Source organism: Osmerus eperlanus, chromosome 11, assembly GCF_963692335.1.
Source record: "Osmerus eperlanus chromosome 11, fOsmEpe2.1, whole genome shotgun sequence".
In the NCBI taxonomy this organism is placed as follows: domain Eukaryota; kingdom Metazoa; phylum Chordata; class Actinopteri; order Osmeriformes; family Osmeridae; genus Osmerus; species Osmerus eperlanus.
In genome coordinates this window covers 14,438,698-14,456,938 of record NC_085028.1, presented here as the reverse complement: position 1 = coordinate 14,456,938, position 18,241 = coordinate 14,438,698, and the positions used below count along the sequence as shown (strand labels likewise).

General features: G+C 49.7%; 1 protein-coding gene across 1 annotated transcript in view; it reads right to left on the bottom strand.

Annotated features, from left to right (window-relative positions):
* Positions 1–2,289: 2,289 nt before the first annotated feature.
* The window catches only part of rtn4rl1b (reticulon 4 receptor-like 1b), a 107,626-nt gene continuing 91,674 nt past the window's right edge, over positions 2,290–18,241 (bottom strand). The window contains exons 2-3 of the mRNA XM_062473320.1: positions 5,453–5,904; positions 2,290–5,251 (exon numbers count right to left, since the gene is read on the bottom strand). Of these exons, the coding sequence (XP_062329304.1) occupies positions 4,238–5,251; positions 5,453–5,904 (1,466 nt within the window). The 3' untranslated portion in view covers positions 2,290–4,237. The remainder of the gene's footprint in view (positions 5,252–5,452; positions 5,905–18,241) is intronic.

Below are 18,241 nucleotides of genomic sequence, written 5' to 3'. Positions count from 1 at the left end.
CTCCCCTTCTCATTCATCACTTCCCCTCCCATGTGTCTCTCTCTCCTCTGAGCATGTTGTCATAGTCTTAATCATCCTTGCCTTTTGCGCCTGGCTGATATCAGTTGTTTTCCGTTGTCCCCTCGTGAGCCCCCCCAAGCCTCCTCATCTTCCCCTCTCCACCATCTGCTCTCCCTCTTCTCTCTGCTACCCCTTCATCCCTGAGTCCCATGCAGATTTATTTTCTTTTCCTCCTCGTCCACGCTTCACCTTCAGCCTTCCTCGCTCTCGTCCGGGCTCCACTCGTCTTCTCAATCCGTCCTCTTGTCCTGTGCATTGTCGGGTGCTTGGGCCAGGTTTTGACTGAGCTTCTCTGGGATGTGCCTGGTGACCTACCTGCTTCACTCACGGAGGATTCTCTAGGCACGGCTAGGCTCTGACGGCTCTCTGCTGGCTCCTGGATTCAACTGCAATGAGACAATTGCAATTAGACTATTTTCCTTTGAAGTGCTGTGCAAATATGTGGGTCAATTCAGATGAGAGTAACAGTGAGTGAAATGCTAATTTATCCCAGAGTTGAGAGAAACCGAACAATCATGGGAAATAATTCCACAAATACTAGTAAAAGTCCTTAGACTCAACATCTGTAAGAGTATTCTGTATAGGTGGTTACAACTTTTAGATATTTTCAGAAATATTTATGACCTAGATGTAATTTTGCATTGTTGGGCCAGTAGTGCATCCCTATTTTGATTGGTTAATGGACTGTTATGTCTGTGTCACTATAAATGTCTTGGTACTTACAGTAATATAAGAGATGATTACCTTCCCGAAGCAGAGTCTAAGATGAAATGGCATCTGTGGCAATAAACCGCTTAATTATCCCCGACATTACCGACTAGTCGGCAGAACAGCGACGGCTCTGTTTCTCTGAGGTAATCATGGGGTGATTTTTCATCGGCCAGAGTTTACTTTTCATCGTCCTTAATGCCTCTGAGAGGGTGTTCAGCTGGGCTGAGATGATGCTGTCCATTGAGGAGGCTGTTCGAAACCCACTTCATCTTCACAAGCACATGTGTACCTTTATAAAAGAAAATGAGAAGTGATACTCAAACTAGGCCAGTTCTTTCACTCTGAATAATTTACCAAAATACACCTACTCTCTGCTCCCAAACTCTCCTCTATCTTCTGTCTTGTCTACTAGCTCAGGAGATTGGTATTGGTTTTAGAGCAAAATGATCATGATGACAGTTTGCAGTGGACATCTTGGAATGGGTTTCTAGTGAGTTATGCTAGTGCTGGAAAGAAGATACGTGTGTGTATGTAAGGCATAGTGTGTGTGGGTTTGAGAGAGAGAGGGATGGAAACAGAGAGATAGAGTCAGAGTGAAAGGGGGAGCGTCGTAGAGAGAAGAACGAAAGAGAGGAAAGGGTATGGAGAGAAAGAGAGAGAGAGAATGACGAGGGGGATGATGGAGAGAGTGGAAAGTGCTATTAGATGGCCAAGTTGCTCATCAATTTAAATGTAATTCCCCAGTCATCCTCAACCATGCATAAAACTAACTCTCCCCCCCCCCCCCCCCCCACTCCCCACCCCTTTCATTTAACAGCATACGAGGAAAGAAACCTAAATGGCACACTTACTTGTGGATCAATTTTCATCATAGAAATAGGGGCAGGGAAGAGGAAATGGAATTTATGTTCTAAAGTCCCATTAATAACAATAATAACCCTGAATATCTACAGATTCTGTGTGACACTCTCATAAATACCCTTAGTGCCTTTTAAATGATTTATTGACCTTCAGAGTATCCCACTGAGCTGTGCGCTCCAGTCAGGCCATGAGTGCATGAGTGCTGTGTACAAGTCTCTGGATATTTCAAAAATTTTGGGGGGGTCGGGAACAGAGTTGCTTTCTTCATCTTTTTTTGTACGGACTCTAAGTCATATTGATGTGTGTGTTTGTGTGTGAGTGTGTAGCTTATGTGCAGTATACACATCCTAACCAAACAGTTGAGCCACAAAGGGTTGTCTCTGTTTGTGGAGAGCAGCCTGTTTAACCCATGGTGACTGATCAGGCGAGACAGACTGCAAAGTAGAGGCAAGACTGGGAGGGGAAAACACAATGGAAAAAGACAAACCTGCTGACAGAGTCAATTTCTGGTTTAAATTAATAATAAAGAGAAAGCCAAGTGAGGAGAGGTCTAATCAGACTCCTAGCTCCTCTGAGACAAATACTCCCAAGCTGCCTCCGGGCCACGAAACAAACCCACTCCAAACTGTCAGCCTTTTAACATAAGAAGATATAGATTTTAATATCTTTATAAACATTTTGTATCGTTCTTCTTTGATAAGAACTTATTGAACCGTTGAATCATGGCAAATACGAGATATAAATGGGGGGTACATTGGAACAAGGACCAGGGAAATGGAGTTGTGCATCGTTCATGGGATAAGAGTCCAGAAGAGAATGAAAATAAAAGATGTAATAAAAAAAACAAAAAACAATGCCGGTCAACCAAAGAATGAAACCATAAAGTAACTGAAACAAAGCTACTCCCGTCAGTAGAGGAAGCAGAAACCCTGTTATCATCGTTGATGACGTTGATATTGTAGTTCTCGTAGTAATACAGTAAATGATTCATTTCGGCACTGCAGATCGTCCCCTTGTAGTCAATGATAATAGTACAGTTCACATCATTATTGTTACAAACACAGTCTTATCATTAAGATGTCTGTCCATGGGCCTGTCTTCCCCCGACACTGCCGAAGCGATTGTCTTGCTTCTCGGATCTTCACCTGCGATCGCAAGAAGAGCAGTCTGTTTAGAGGCTTTTAAGCAGTTTTGTATGTCCGAGAGAAAGTCCCCGTTATTTTGCCGTGCTCGGTTTGAAATCGTCTTTTTAAAAATCTTTTATATTTAATTCATCACAGAAGTCATTTAAGGTACACGTTTTTTCTCTAGTCTTGTTTGTCTGATGTTTTCCTTTTGAAGATTAGGAAAGAAAAAAACTGTTCTTCAGAGACCCAATGAGGAAGAATCCCCACTGTGGCAAAGGTTCATCTCAGCCAATAGCCTTCCAGGACACTGAGAACACTCCCACTGACCCTTGACCCCCCTTAAAGATGTCAGTCTCTCTTTACCCTTAATAGGGATCAATATACAGGTCCTTTTGTATCTCAGCAAAATCAAATGAACAACATCCAGGACGAGTACCAGCCAGATTCCTCGATATTCACAGCTTGTTCCTCTTGAGGACACACATGGTAGCATATGGGAACAGAGCATTTGGTACCATTCACCTCCATACAGAAAATTAGCAGCTTGGGTGGAGTAGCTTAATATGTGGTAGCACACGTGGATTCGAAAAAGAAATGACAATCAACAACAACATAAAGAAACAATCCGAGGAAGCCAGGATCACCTAAAAACAAACCAAAACGAAAGCTCTAGATAATACTATATGAAGGAGCAGCAGAGTTGGACATGTCTGGTCAGTGAAATCTGTTCGAGGAGCAGAAGCCGTGGCATGTTCCTGCTGCGTGTGCCCTCTCTGCCGGTGCCCCATACTGTGCTGTTATAGTAGCACTCCTCAAGAGAAGGGAGCTCTGCACATACCTGGTCTGATTCAGAGCCCAGCTCTCAGTTAATCTCTCTGCTGATGGGAAACACTGTGGTCCAATTACATGGTACTGCTATTGGCAAAAGCAGGTAATAGAAAAATACATTTGGCAAATAAGACTGAAAATTAAACTGGATACACTCATTCCGAGGGCTTAACAATCATTGCTCCCCCCTCTCTCAAATAAGGATTCACAGATTGCGAAACCCAAAAATTCAGCTGGTTGAAACACTTTTTCACTTAACTCGTAGATAACGTTTTGCTTCGTGCCTTCCTTCCTTTCGAAAAGTTTGGTTATCTCAGCTCGAGCAGAAAAACACAAAGAGAGGGCTGCAAAAAGACATTAGAGCAACACAACAGGAACATCAAATCATAATAGCAACTGTGGCAGTGCACGCGCGCTCCACACTTCCTCTTGTCTCTCCAAGCTCCCCCACACAGCCCTTCCTCATCGGATGTTGGATGTTCGAACGTCTATTTCAGAGTCTAAACAGCTAAGCCCCTACACAATGTTTTACACACGCACACACACACACACACACATAAAGTACACACACACAGGCCTTGTGCAGGAGCGAGAGTGGGGTCGGAAGGGCTGCATCGTTGGTGAAGCCGTGTCCTTGCCCCCCCACGGGGTCAGCGCAGAATGCAATCAATGCTAACAGGCACCAAGGCTCCCAGGATGGCGTACAGGTGCAGCAGGGGCAGGGCCGTGGCCCCCCTGTTGGTGGCTTGTTGAACCCCGCTGGGGGGGCCGACTGATGTCCGGGGGGGGCACTTGTGCTTCCGCCGCGTGATGGTGCCGTCCGCTGAGGTGTGGTCGTATTTGCCCCCCCCCTCGGTGAAGTCGGGGGAGGAGTACTCCTTATCCGCCATCTCCTTCAGGGTGTGCACCTCGTTCTGCCCCTTCCCTTTCCCCCCCCTGGCCCGCGGGCGCGTGCAGTTCCGAGCGCGGCCTGGCCTCTGGGGGGGCGCCGCCCCGGCTTCCCCGCCTGCTCCCGCCGCGACTCCCCCATCCATGGACGGTGGCGGGTGGGGCAGAGGGGAGGGGGGAGAGGGGTAGGGCGGAGCCTCGCCGTGGTGGCGGGGGTGGTGGGGGTGCGTGTGCGTGTGCGGAGGCTGGACCGGCTGGGGCTCGTTCTTCAGGGACACCTTCTCCGTGTCCGCCCAGGTGCTGGTCTTGCTCTGGTGCAGGGACTTGGACCCGGAGCAGTTGGGGAAGTCTTCCTTGCCGAGTAGCTTGAGGTCCTTCCCTGCCAGGTCAGATGGAGCCTGGCACCCCACCGAGGAGGTGGAGCCACGGAAACGCTTAAGCCAGTCCCACAGCGACAGGGCCTTGCAGTCGCACTCCCAGGGGTTGTCGTTGAGCCTCAGGTACTCCAGGGCGGGCAGCAGGGCCAGGCACTCCCCAGACAGCTCGGTCAGGGAGTTGTTGAACAGGTAGAGGGTGGTGAGGTGGCGCAGGTCATGGAAGGCCAGGCGGTCCACCCACTGCAGCTGGTTGTGGTGCAGCAGCAGGCGATCCAGAGCGCCCAAGCCCCGGAAGGTGTTCTGCTGCAAGCTCCACAGCTTGTTCCCATGCAGGAACAGGTGACTCAGGTTTTGCAGGTCCATAAAGATATCCTCATGAAGGAAGTCCAGGTGGTTGTCCTGCACAGACACACACAACAGGGTGAAATCCTGAGTCATAAACAAATCCTCACGGGCAACAATAATAAACACACCCTTTTTGGAGCTAACCAAATCCCACAAAGTAATCTTATCTCTCGCTCCATATCCAATATAGACAAATCTAGCTACATAACCGTATTTCTCGCCTCCCCGTTCAGCAGACAGCAGTGCTGTACGTACCTGCAGGTAGAGATACTGCAGGTTGCGCAGCCCCTGGAAGATGTTGCTGGGCAGCGTGCTGAGTCCACAGCGGTACAGGTGCAGCGCGCGGAGACGGCCCAGCCCGTGGAAGGTGTCCGCGGCCAGGGTGCGCAGGTGGCGATTGTCCCCCAGGTCCAGCTCCTCCAGCAGGGTGAAGCCCTGGAAGGTGGAGGGCTCGATGTAGGTGATGTTGTTGGAGTAGATCCAGAGGGTGACTGTGGTGGGGCTGAAGTGGCCTCGCAACAGACGGTGGATCTTGTTGTTCTGCAGGAAAATGCGCTCGCCGTTCGGGGGGATGCCTTCGGGGACGGACAGGAAGTTGTGCGCCTGGCAAGAAACGGTGGTGGGCGCGGCGTAGCAGATACAGTGATGTGGGCAGGACCAGGACAGCTCCAGACCACAGAGAACCAGCAGGAACTCCAGGCCACAGGCTGCAGCAGGTGGTGACACACACACACACACACACACACACACACACACACATACACACACAGGCGTGCAGGAGAAAAGAGAGGAAGGAAAACGAATTAGAGGAGGTACATTTGGACTATATATTTGATTTGAAATTGAAATTCCATCACAAGACTTTGATGTCCAATTCTGGACTTGAAAGAGAGGAAGAATGGTTTGGGGAATATGTGTTTTGAGGAAGTGAAGAGAGAGATGAGCAGAGGAGAACCACTGTTCTAAGTGGAATCGTACAGATGAAAGAGTGTGATATTGATGGAGAAGAAGGGCCAAGAATGATGAGTGAGATGGGAGATACAGTATTGAGAGAGACAGGCCCTGAGTAAACAGAGTTAGGGAGAGCTACGACAGGGAGAGAGATGAAGCAGGAGGGCCGCAGGGAGAATGTCAGATATATTTATATTAGAGGAGAAATCTTGGGCTCTGATAAATGACTCATGCCAGGTGACTTGTTGCTGGGCATAGATTTTCTGGCCGTTTGTGCTTTTGAGGAATTGGACTTTTACTGTGTCCCTCGGTACATGTGTGGACATTGTATTACACTGTCGGCTCACTACCTCCAAGCCTGAGTCCACCAGTATCTGAGTCAGTCTCGGTTTAAAGCTCTTCACTCAAGAGGCTGTTCGAGAGAGAAAACAACAACGTGAGCCGCTCGCAGTGGCTACATCTTGTATCTCAGGAGATCAAACTGTAGCTGTGCAACAATAGGTGCCTTCTTCACAGCCACGCTCCTGTTTCAGTTTCCCAATTGCCGCCACCACACACACACACACACACACACATCCTCCCCGGGAATCTCCGTGTTGGGATATCGTTAATCTGTGTCAGTCACCTTACTCCCCCTGTGATATGCTGGAGTTGTGATCAGTGCGTGTAAGAGTGAGTGTAAGCGTGTGTGTGTAAGCGTGTGTGTAAGCGTGTGTGTAAGCGTGTGTGTGTTTGCGTGTAGGGGAACGGGACAGGCTGTGGAATGCTCACTTAAACCTATGCTAAGCCTCTCTGAGACGCCGGGCTCCCCCGCTGGTTTGTGACACCCTGCAGGCCCGCCGTGTGACATGTGTCACCTCATCAATGAAGGCAGGACTCCAGGAATGAAAATCCAACCAAACACCCAGAGCCTGCGCTCTTCCCAAGTTTTAAATTCAAGGTGTCGCGGCAGTGTGATTCACTCTGCCTAATCGATGCGCCTCTGTTGTCTAATAACTTGCCCCTATAATTTGGTTTCTCTTCTTTTCTTTTCTCACTCCGCCATGCGAGGGCAGATCATTAGTCACTGCCAGGAGACGGGTGCATTTATCTGCAATATTTCTCTCCCCAAACTGTGGCTAAGCTGTGACATTCAGTGAACGTGCGACTGCTGACCTTTAGCGGTAATTCTGCCTGTGTCTTGTGACTGCACTGCAGAAGCGAAGCAGAGCACAGCATGTGTCAGCAGAGCAGCTCCTGTAATCCTGTTTGTCAAGTCCCACCACTGGGTAACAGTGCCCCTGTTTTCCCTCCAAGCCACCAGGCAAATGTTCCTGCCAATGAAGTGATTGTATCTTCGTGGGGAAATAAAAAAAAGGCTACAGGTCAAACAGACTTGCGTGCACAGTGACTGTCCAGTAGCACATAGTAGCTTCTGTTAACCATCTTTGTCTTCACCCGTTTGCTTTGAATCGCGGGTCAAAGGTTATCTTGTGTCCTTGAGCTGTGTGTGTGTTTACAGTACAGTATTGTACACTGGTGAGCAGCAGGTACAGTAAAGCTATGGTTCCTGAGGGAATTCAGGACAGACTCTGGTACCAGAACAGAAAGCTCGCCCTCTCTGCCCTTCCCACTGAGTCATCAATGTCACTACTCATTTTATGGGTCACCTGTACAGGGACATACATCCGTCAGTCACACCAAGCTAAAACGCTGGCTAAATATGGACCTGCTGCACACCCAAGGTTTAAAGAAGAAGCCATGCCGAGTTGTTAGTGGAAAAATTACAGAACCAACCTTTTCCGTTTTTTGGGTGGAAAATGTCCTCCTCATCACTTTGTGACGGCCCGAAGGAGGGGAACTATCCATGCAGATACCAGGCTATTCCTTTCACATTCCTTTTAAAAAATGTTTTGCAAGTCAACTTTCTACTCTCTCTCTCTCTCTCTCTCTCTCTCTCTCTCTCTCTCTCTCTCTCTCTCTCTCTCTCTCTCTGTCTCTGTCTCTCTCTCTCTCTCTCTCTCTAGCTGCACTCGCTATTTTCAGGGAGATATATTGAGCGTGGCATCTGCTCTGTGAGTAAATTGTAGGAAACTTGCTGGATTGCTCAGGGGGAATGAATGTCGGGTGGATATATCAAACAAATAGACTGGAGAAGACACAGTACATCGTCAATCTTCTCAAAGCAGAACATTTGCATTTACCACCAGCCAGTACAGTAGGTATGAATAACATCTTGGTATTCAAGTCATTGACATATATGCCTATTTACCAATGAATATATAATGTTTGTAGGTCCTGTAGCAGCACATATTTCCTGACACAAACGGCACTGTACAACACATTTTATGGCTGCGGTGCATTTATCGTTACAGACATAATGCCTATGAATACAAATCATAGCACGGAAAGACTGCCGTTTGGAATAATCAAAGGCCTTGATGGAATTACTCCTTTTTGATTCGATTATCCATACTGCCTCCATTCACTTGTCAAGTCTCCCGTTACACTCGGCCTGTAATTATATTTTTTGGAGGCTTATAGCGCTGTCTCCATTAACACTTCACTTCATGCATGGCTATGCTAGAATTAGGTATCAGATTCCCTGCCGGATAATGATCAGAGAGAGGGAGGCGGAGGAGGGGCGAGTGATACAGGGGGTAGAAAAAGCAGCGTAGATCCAGACTAAGATTGCGAGACAATTCGAATCAGTAGCCCTGACGTTAATCAAGTTGGACACATAAAGATCCCCTCGTGCCTCTCCCCACGATGTCAGAACACAGTAATTGATTCTTTACTCTGCTTAATCCGTTCCCCTTAAATGGCTGCCTCTGCCTTATCACAAAGGCTATTCTTTCGACAGAGAGAGCGTTGAGTGTGCGCGTCAGTGGTAATCCGACTGCAGTTTCCTCTCTACTGTCCCCTGGCACTGTTCTACCATGAGTGGTGCTGGTCGAGATACTGGAGGAGCTGGGGATGGAGGGGACTCTGGCGTCCCTGTCTCCGGTGTGAGTGACAGGAGAGTCGGAGCCCCCCCTCCCCCCCCCCCCCCCCTCGTTCTACTTTGCGCTCCACGCGGGGCAGGGCTGTCCGGCCTGCAGCTGGCACGAGCCACACTGCCACACCAGAGTACTGGCTCTGCACACATGCCACCTCGCTGATCTCAGTGCGTCACCAGCCAACATGTGCTGCCTCACACACCCTGTCAGCACACACACACACACACACACACACAAACATATATATGACAGCTCGTCAGGAAAGCTGTCGAGCAATGGATGAGGCAAATGATGTTGATCACGAAAGAAAAAAATATATCTGTTTGCAGAATTATGGAAAGGAATATTGATTTTTTTTGCAGGCTGCACTGTAGAAAAACAAGGGCTGTGAGAGATTGCCGTCAGCACAGGAAAATGCTGAAAATGAATATGTCATAACTGCATTGTTTGCTTACACAATGAGTCTTTTGGTCTAAATAGCATTATATAAATAGCTAGAAAAGAATCACAGCATAGATATGCCAATAATGCCTAGCGGAATTCAGTAGAATAAAGGACAGGTTCTGAAAGAGATTATGTGGTTTTCAAAATGTGGAAATGTCTATTTCTGGTGCTGGTCTGTGATGCAGCCTCCCCCCTCTCCCAGCCCTTTACAGCCTCTCCCTTGTCCCCAGCCTCTACTTCATCCCCAGCCTCCCTCCCACAGTACCCCAGCCTCCCACTTTTCCCCCCAGCTTCCCCTGCCTCCCTTTCCTCCCCAGATACCTCCTTATCCCCTAGCCTCCCTCCCTCCTCCCCCTGTTACCCAGACTCCCCCTTTTCCCCTGCCTCCCCTGCCTCCCTTTCCTCCCCTGCCTCCCTCTCCTCCCCTGACACCCCCTTATTCCCTAGCTACTCCCTAGACTCCCCCTCCTCCCATACCCTCCCCTTCTCCTCTCTAGACACCCCCACCTCTTCAGCCCCTCAAGTCTCCCTCTCCTCCCCTGGACTCCCCCCTCCTCCCCCTTCTCTCCCAGCCTCCCTGGCCAGGTCCCTGGTCTCCCTGCTGGCTTGTGACAGCTGCCGGTGATAGCTTGTTACGGGGAGAATGATTAAACAGCCTGGAATGGGGTCTAACGTTTGACCCCTCAACCTTGCACGGTCACAACTCCCTTTATCTCTCATAGCCACCGAAGGGGAAATGGATAAATATATGAATAAAATAAAATGGCTCAAGTCCCCAGACAGACAGTACAATGTGGCTGTGTAGAATATCAATGAAACATAGTTCAAACTAAATTTGCCCTCATGAATAACACATTTTTGCTAATGGGAGGGAAACGGTCTGTCTGTCTCTCTGTGTGACTTCCTCTCACTACAACACTGGACAAACTCAATTTCCTGTGCCTCTCTCAGGACCCTGATAAGCGTCCTGGTGTTGCTGTTTCGCTATTGGCTGCCCGCCTTTGCTCTCTAAACATGTTTAAGCACATGCTCACACACGGCTTGCTTGAACTCTGCTGATGAAGGGGATAGACTATTGATTGAGCTCATTCTACGCAAGAAGCCAGCAAAAAAAAAAAAAGGCGAAAGCTTCCCAGTCTAGGGGTCAGATGGCTGAGCGGTTAGGGAGCTATTAATCAGAAGGTTTCCGGTTCGGTTCCCAGCCGTGAAAAATGACTGGGAGGCAATGATTGCCTCGGGGAGAATGTCCCTGTACTTACTGTAAGTCACTCTGGATAAGAGCGTCTGTTAAATGTAAATGTCAGAACCCTCTGGAAGAGCTCCCAGCATCATGGCTCTGGTTCTCTCTGTAGAGGAGGCCTGAGATGAGGTTTGAAGGAACTCCTTCATGTGTGATAGGACCACAATTGGTGGCCTCATTTTGAGCCAACCTGCTGTGATCAATTAAGTCATTCTCTTGGCACACACACACACACACACACTCATACACACACTCATGCACAGACACACAAACACTCACAACCTCACACACCCCACAGGATTCCAGAATAATATCCAGAGGTTCTCAATTAATGTCTCCTCTGGCGCTAGAACAGAGGTCTGGAGCTGGGCCTGCCCTCACCACGCCTCCCTTACCCACCCAGGGGAGTCCTGTGGAGCCATACAGCAGGGGCCTAGCCTGGCCCAGCCCAGCCTAGGTCCTGAAGATAACCATTCTGTGCTCTGCTAAACACAACCACTGCTCTGTAGCTTTGTGGACGAGCATCTGTGGTTGGGGATTCATTATTCATGGTTTTGCCTGTTAAGTGCTTTTTATTTTACAACGGTTTGATATCAGAATATGTTGGCAAAACAATAATGCCGTCTTGCCAAGAAATCCCATTGGATTCATAATTCTAATTCTATTTCCGGGAGAGAGAGAGAGGAAGAGAGAATGCGAAAGACCGAGGGAGAGGGAGAGAGAGAGAGAGACAATGGTATAAAATGAGTTAGGAGGGAGGGATGAAAGAGTGATGCAGACAGTCAGCAGCAGGGACCGAGGTCTCAGCTGAACAGCACACACCTGCAACAGAGGGCTGATGGAATGTACAATGAGAGGTAGACGTTTCAGTACACACACACACACACACATACACACACACACACAAACACACACACTCAAACTAACACACACAGTACAAGAGAGCGAGAGGGAGCGGGAAAAACGTAAAAGAGATCGACAGGCATGAGTGACGGCCACGTTTTTACAGAAAGAAACCTGCACGGCTAAAAATATCTAGTCTAAACAAGAGGCGCCATATGGAGCGCGTGCACAGAGTAAAACAGACGTGATTCGTGGCGAGCGAGGAGAGGACGCGAGGCCTCCGCTCATTATGGCGGCGAGGCGAGGCGGTCGGAGGAGCCGACCACAGCTGTTTAATACCTGCATCTTAATTAACAGCCGCTCAAATGGTTGTCTTGTAGAAGGTAATTCTATTTGCACACATTCACAGTCTATCCTCCATGTTAGGCTACACAATCACCCCCCCCCCTTCCTGAGCACTGTGATGGGGATTGTAGGCTGTGATGGAGCGCATGCTTGCCAATGCCCTGCAGACACAAGCAGACTATTAGCGACCAACCACGTTCATTTATCATGACAGCATAAAGTTACATTTAAATATATAACGTTCCCGATGGCAATGTAGAACCCCGTCGGCCAATAATGACCAGCGACATAAATCCTCTGTTATGAAGACATATGTAGTTTATGCACTCAATGTTAAAGTGATACAGGGCATGTATAATGTATATGATGGCCCCTATTACATTCAGTTGTGTGCCGCCTCATCATTGTCTGTGTTGGCATGTGTCCTGTGGGGAGGACTGATTCTACAGCAGTGGGTGGAGGGATCTCATGTGTGTGATGATGTAACAGTGGAACATTCAGAGGCATCATCTCAGTATTGGTCGCATCAGGTCAGACCCACCTCCTGACCGCTGGCACAAGTGTCGGACGAGGCTGTGAGGCTTGGAGGTCATACTGCAGAAAGAGTCAGCAATCATCTCAATCTGTGTGGGCCCTTTGCTGTTAGCCACATTAAATAATCCTTCCTATTCCTGCTCTTACACCAGTCAGCTTGAATACATAATGTGAATGGCCTGTGAGTAGTTTACTTTATGAATAAACAATGCCACAATGCCCCTGCTACCATCATGAATCATATCCCCCGGCCAATGCCACTCAGTGTTACGTACCACACGCATTAACGGCAAAGCCTCAACCTGGGTTGGTAACTCGCTGGGTACAAAGTGGGACCTGTGTACCCGAGGGCTCAATGGACTGCAACTCAACCACTGTCCAAATCTACTGTGATGCTCTGACTTCTGAGTTTGCAGTGTTCTGACCTCTCTCCATGACCTCCGTGCCGCTACCTTGAATCATTAGTTCCTATTAGCACGCTGTCATCTTGGAGGTAAGATAAAAGTCCTTGTCCAACCCCTGGGCACACTGCAGTCCTCACACGCCCTGGCAGCGCTCAGGGAAAGCTTCTTTTTTTGATGAATGATTTAGATCTTGCGTCCATCTCCTTGCCATCAGGTTGGTGGAGCCAGGCTAAATGTTGGCATTTTCTAGCTCGTCTGTCATGCACCCCCCCAACCCTAACCCCCCCCCCCCCCCCCCCCCCACCTCCACCACCACCAACACACACACACGCGTATTCACGTGATTCCCCTCAAAGAATCCTTGAGGAACCAGGCTGCTTCTTAAACAGATGCACATTTACAGAAGCTGCTGCAGTGCATGCAAACCATTCATGCGCCCCAGATTCTACAAATCCATTATTCAGTGCAGGTGAGTTCAGTGCTCCACGCCTGAGATGTACTTAAAGAGACACTCACCCTCTTTCTGCGTTGCTCAAACTTCCCTCCCTCTATGTCTCTCTGTCTGTCTCTCTATTCCTCACGTGCCCAGCACCATGTCAACAGAAGATTGTACAAACGGCTCCAGATAACCGGGCGAAAATCAAGCTGAAAAGCATATTTGTGTGTGTGGGGGGGGTGGCAGTGATCCATTGTTGCTCATTAGAAGGAGAAAGAGAGAGAGAACGGGCTGACGGCTGAGTAAGAGAGGAGTGGAGGGGAGGGGAGAGGAGAGGAGGCTGGCAGAGCTGTTGGAGGAGTGATTATAACTGACACAGAGCCGAGAGGGAGTATGTCCTCCAGCTCCGCTAACACCAACTCTGTCCAGCCCTCACAACAGCAGAGAACAGACACCCACAAGCACACTCTCCTACACACAAACCCAAACGAGCAAATACTCAAACCATACAGTACACAGCTCCTCTGGGCAACATTCTGCAAGCCCACTGCAAGACTAGGCCGCAAAATCTACTGACCAAGTCTGCATAAATATAAACACACACTTGTTTACGTACAGGATACTGATGCAATTTCGGCGAAACAAGTTATTTGTAGGGTCATTCCAAATACTATTTATCATACTATATATACTGTTATTCATATGTGATCTATGAGTGTGCAATACCATGCTGTGAACATGCATATTAGAGAGGAGAGGAGAGGAAGGAGGGCTAGGTTTGGAGGGGCTATAGAGGCCTTGATCTTAAGAGAGTAATCCCTTTTCATTGACTGCACTTTCCCCCCCCCCCGACTCCAAGAGCCTCGGCATTGATCCTGGTGTAATGTCAATTCATTAGCAGTACAGGCCCTCAGGAGGGCGTCAGGAGGGCTTCTCATCACCAAGACAGCCAAACTCTCAGCTTTCCAGCCCTGACGAAAGCGAGGAAAAGAACACAGGCCACTCCTTCATGCCGTTCCTACAGTACCTTCAAGCCCCAGAAACACATCTCCCCATCTCTCACAAGGCCCAGACGTTTTTCTTCGTTTTCACTGGATCTCGAATACCTATCTTTCGCTTATGATGACTTATTATTGTCTCGTTTTCCCCGAACATTAAAGCTGTCCTTGTGTCCCTCGACCCCCACCCTCCCTTCCTCTCTGGCTTGTTAGGCAGCACCAACACTCCCTCACTCCAGAGAGTCTCTCTGCTCTCCCCTTCCAGTCCTCCCAGAGCAGTCTCAGGGGAATCATCCTTAGGCTGCACACCTTATTATGGGAGAATATTTTCCCATCAACATGTACACAACATGTTTATCGCCATCTCTCTCTCTCTCTCTCTCTCTCTCTCTCTCTCTCTCTCTCTCTCTCTCTCTCTCTCTCTCTCTCTCTCTCTCTCTCTCTCTCTCTCTCTCTCTCTCTCTCTCCCTCTGTTTCTCTCTCTCTCCCTCTCTCTCTCTCTGTCTCTCTCTATCTCTCTCTCTCTGTCTCTCTCTCTGTCTCTCTCTCTCTATCCCCTCGTGTCACGCCCCCTCCCTGTTTTCTCCGCTCTGTTATTGTTTTGGAAAGCCGCGATGCGGGGAGGCTCCGCTGGACGGAACACAGCCACTGCCTAGTAGTGATTAAAGAGAAACCAGGCTGGCCGTTTGAGATAGGACAGCAGCTTATGCAAGTCAGTCAGTCACTGGGAAGCACTGCATCACGCCACAGACCCACTTCAAAGTGTTCCATTACAGTAACAAGCCTACAGATGCCTTATCCAATAATGCATTTCCTGTTCTTCTTGGCTCCGACAGACTGTTTTGTTTTCATCCAAATTGAGATCTGAGGATCCTGACAAATCACTTGACAATCTTTTCCTCATAGATGCTCCTGTGTTTTCCTCAGCGTCGGGATTGCAAGGAGTGTTGGCGAGCCTCGCAGCCTAGCCTTTTAAAGTTTCCATTTGGCTTCTCTTTTCTCCAGCGTGAACCTGAACCCTCTTGAGGTGAACCCTCCTAGCCGCTCGTCTTTGAGAGAGTTGAAAGTAATCAACAAAGGAACAACCAAAAGTATTTATATTGTGAATGAAAGTAGGAGGGAGAAATGTTGAGCTTGCTTAAGAAAACTTGTTATACTTTGTCGTTGCGGGTCACCGATTCCAACTGCTGCAGGATTTTGTCCTCAGCATAAATGCTTAATAAGGCCTGAACTTCATCGTTGGCCAATCTATTGGATGGTCTTCTCTTCTCCATGTTCATTTATGTTTGCAGATGCAGAATTCTTTGTCAGACTCTCGTTTCTCAAAGCGCCCGAGTTTTGCATATCTTCCAACCGGGGCCATTCCTCTCCCTTCCTCTTGTTACATTTACATTTAGTCATTTAGCAGACGCTCTTATCCAGAGCGACTTACAGTAAGTACAGGGACCTCCCCCCGAGGCAAGTAGGGTTCGCACGGCCGGGAATCAAACCGGCAACCTTCTGATTACTAGCCCGATTCCCTAACCGCTCGGCCACCTGACGTGTTACTCCTCCCTGCTCCCTAAAGCAGGGCTGTTTGGAGGTTGGACTTAGCCCCCATCCACCTTGGGAACGGAGATGGCAAACATGGTGGGTTTGCCAAAGGGATTCTTCATGATGAGGTCTCAGGCTCTCGGCTTTAGTGTCGGAGGTGAACCAGACCTCTCACAGGAGCGTCTGTGCTCCGTGGTAGGAGGAAGAGGGAGAGGTAGAGAGAGAAAGTAGGCAGGGAGAGGTAAAGTGAGAAAGGAGGCAGGGAGAGGTAGAGAGGGAAAGGAGGCAGGGAGAGGTAGAGAGGGAAAGGAGGCGGTGAGAGGTAGAGAGAGAAAGGAGGCAGGGAGAGGCAGAGAGGGAAAGGAGGCGGTGAGAGGTAGAGAGAGAAAGGAGGCAGGGAGAGGTAGAGAGAGAAAAGAGGCAGGGAGAGGTAGAGAGAGAAAGGAGGCGGTGAGAGGTAGAGAGAGAAAGGAGGCAGGGAGAGGTAGAGAGAGAAAAGAGGCAGGGAGAGGTAGAGAGAGAAAGTAGGCAGGGAGAGGCAGAGAGGGAAAGGAGGCAGGGAGAGGTAGAGAGGGAAAGGAGGCAGGGAGAGGTAGAGAGGGAAAGGAGGCGGTGAGAGGTAGAGAGAGAAAGGAGGCAGGGAGAGGTAGAGAGAGAAAAGAGGCAGGGAGAGGTAGAGAGAGAAAGTAGGCAGGGAGAGGCAGAGAGGGAAAGGAGGCAGGGAGAGGTAGAGAGGGAAAGGAGGCAGGGAGAGGTAGAGAGGGAAAGGAGGCAGGGAGAGGTAGAGAGAGAAAAGAGGCAGGGAGAGGTAGAGAGAGAAAGGAGGCTGGGAGAGGCAGAGAGGGAAAGGAGGCAGGGAGAGGCAGAGAGGGAAAGGAGGCAGGGAGAGGTAGAGAGAGAAAGGAGGCAGGGAGAGGCAGAGAGGGAAAGGAGGCAGGGAGAGGCAGAGAGGGAAAGGAGGCAGGGAGAGGTAAAGAGAGAAAGGAGGCAGGGAGAGGTAGAGAGAGAAAGGAGGCAGGGAGAGGTAGAGAGAGAAAGGAGGCAGGGAGAGGTAGAGAGAGAAAGGAGGCAGGGAGAGGCAGAGAGGGAAAGGAGGCAGGGAGAGGCAGAGAGGGAAAGGAGGCAGGGAGAGGTAAAGAGAGAAAGGAGGCAGGGAGAGGTAGAGAGAGAAAGGAGGCAGGGAGAGGTAGAGAGAGAAAGGAGGCAGGGAGAGGTAGAGAGAGAAAGGAGGCAGGGAGAGGTAGAGAGAGAAAAGAGGCAGGGAGAGGTAGAGAGGGAAAGGAGGCAGGGAGAGGCAGAGAGGGAAAGGAGGCAGGGAGAGGCAGAGAGGGAAAGGAGGCAGGGAGAGGTAGAGAGAGAAAGGAGGCAGGGAGAGGTAGAGAGAGAAAAGAGGCAGGGAGAGGTAGAGAGGGAAAGGAGGCAGGGAGAGGTAGAGAGAGAAAAGAGGCAGGGAGAGGTAGAGAGGGAAAGGAGGCAGGGAGAGGTAGAGAGGGAAAGGAGGCAGGGAGAGGTAGAGAGGGAAAGGAGGCAGGGAGAGGTAGAGAGAGAAAGGAGGCAGGGAGAGGTAGAGAGAGAAAGGAGGCAGGGAGAGGTAGAGAGAGAAAGGAGGCAGGGAGAGGCAGAGAGGGAAAGGAGGCAGGGAGAGGCAGAGAGGGAAAGGAGGCAGGGAGAGGTAAAGAGAGAAAAGAGGCAGGGAGAGGTAGAGAGGGAAAGGAGGCAGGGAGAGGTAAAGAGAGAAAAGAGGCAGGGAGAGGTAAAGAGAGAAAGGAGGCAGGGAGAGACAGAGAGGGAAAGGAGGCAGGGAGAGGTAGAGAGGGAAAGGAGGCAGGGAGAGGTAGAGAGAGAAAGGAGGCAGGGAGAGGTAGAGAGAGAAAGGAGGCAGGGAGAGGCAGAGAGGGAAAGGAGGCAGGGAGAGGCAGAGAGGGAAAGGAGGCGGTGAGAGGTAGAGAGAGAAAGGAGGCAGGGAGAGGTAGAGAGAGAAAGGAGGCAGGGAGAGGTAGAGAGAGAAAGGAGGCAGGGAGAGGCAGAGAGGGAAAGGAGGCAGGGAGAGGTAGAGAGAGAAAGGAGGCAGGGAGAGGTAGAGAGAGAAAGGAGGCAGGGAGAGGTAGAGAGGGAAAGGAGGCAGGGAGAGGCAGAGAGGGAAAGGAGGCAGGGAGAGGCAGAGAGGGAAAGGAGGCAGGGAGAGGTAAAGAGAGAAAAGAGGCAGGGAGAGGTAGAGAGGGAAAGGAGGCAGGGAGAGGTAAAGAGAGAAAGGAGGCAGGGAGAGGTAGAGGTAGAGAGAGAAAGGAGGCAGGGAGAGGTAGAGAGAGAAAGGAGGCAGGGAGAGGCAGAGAGAGAA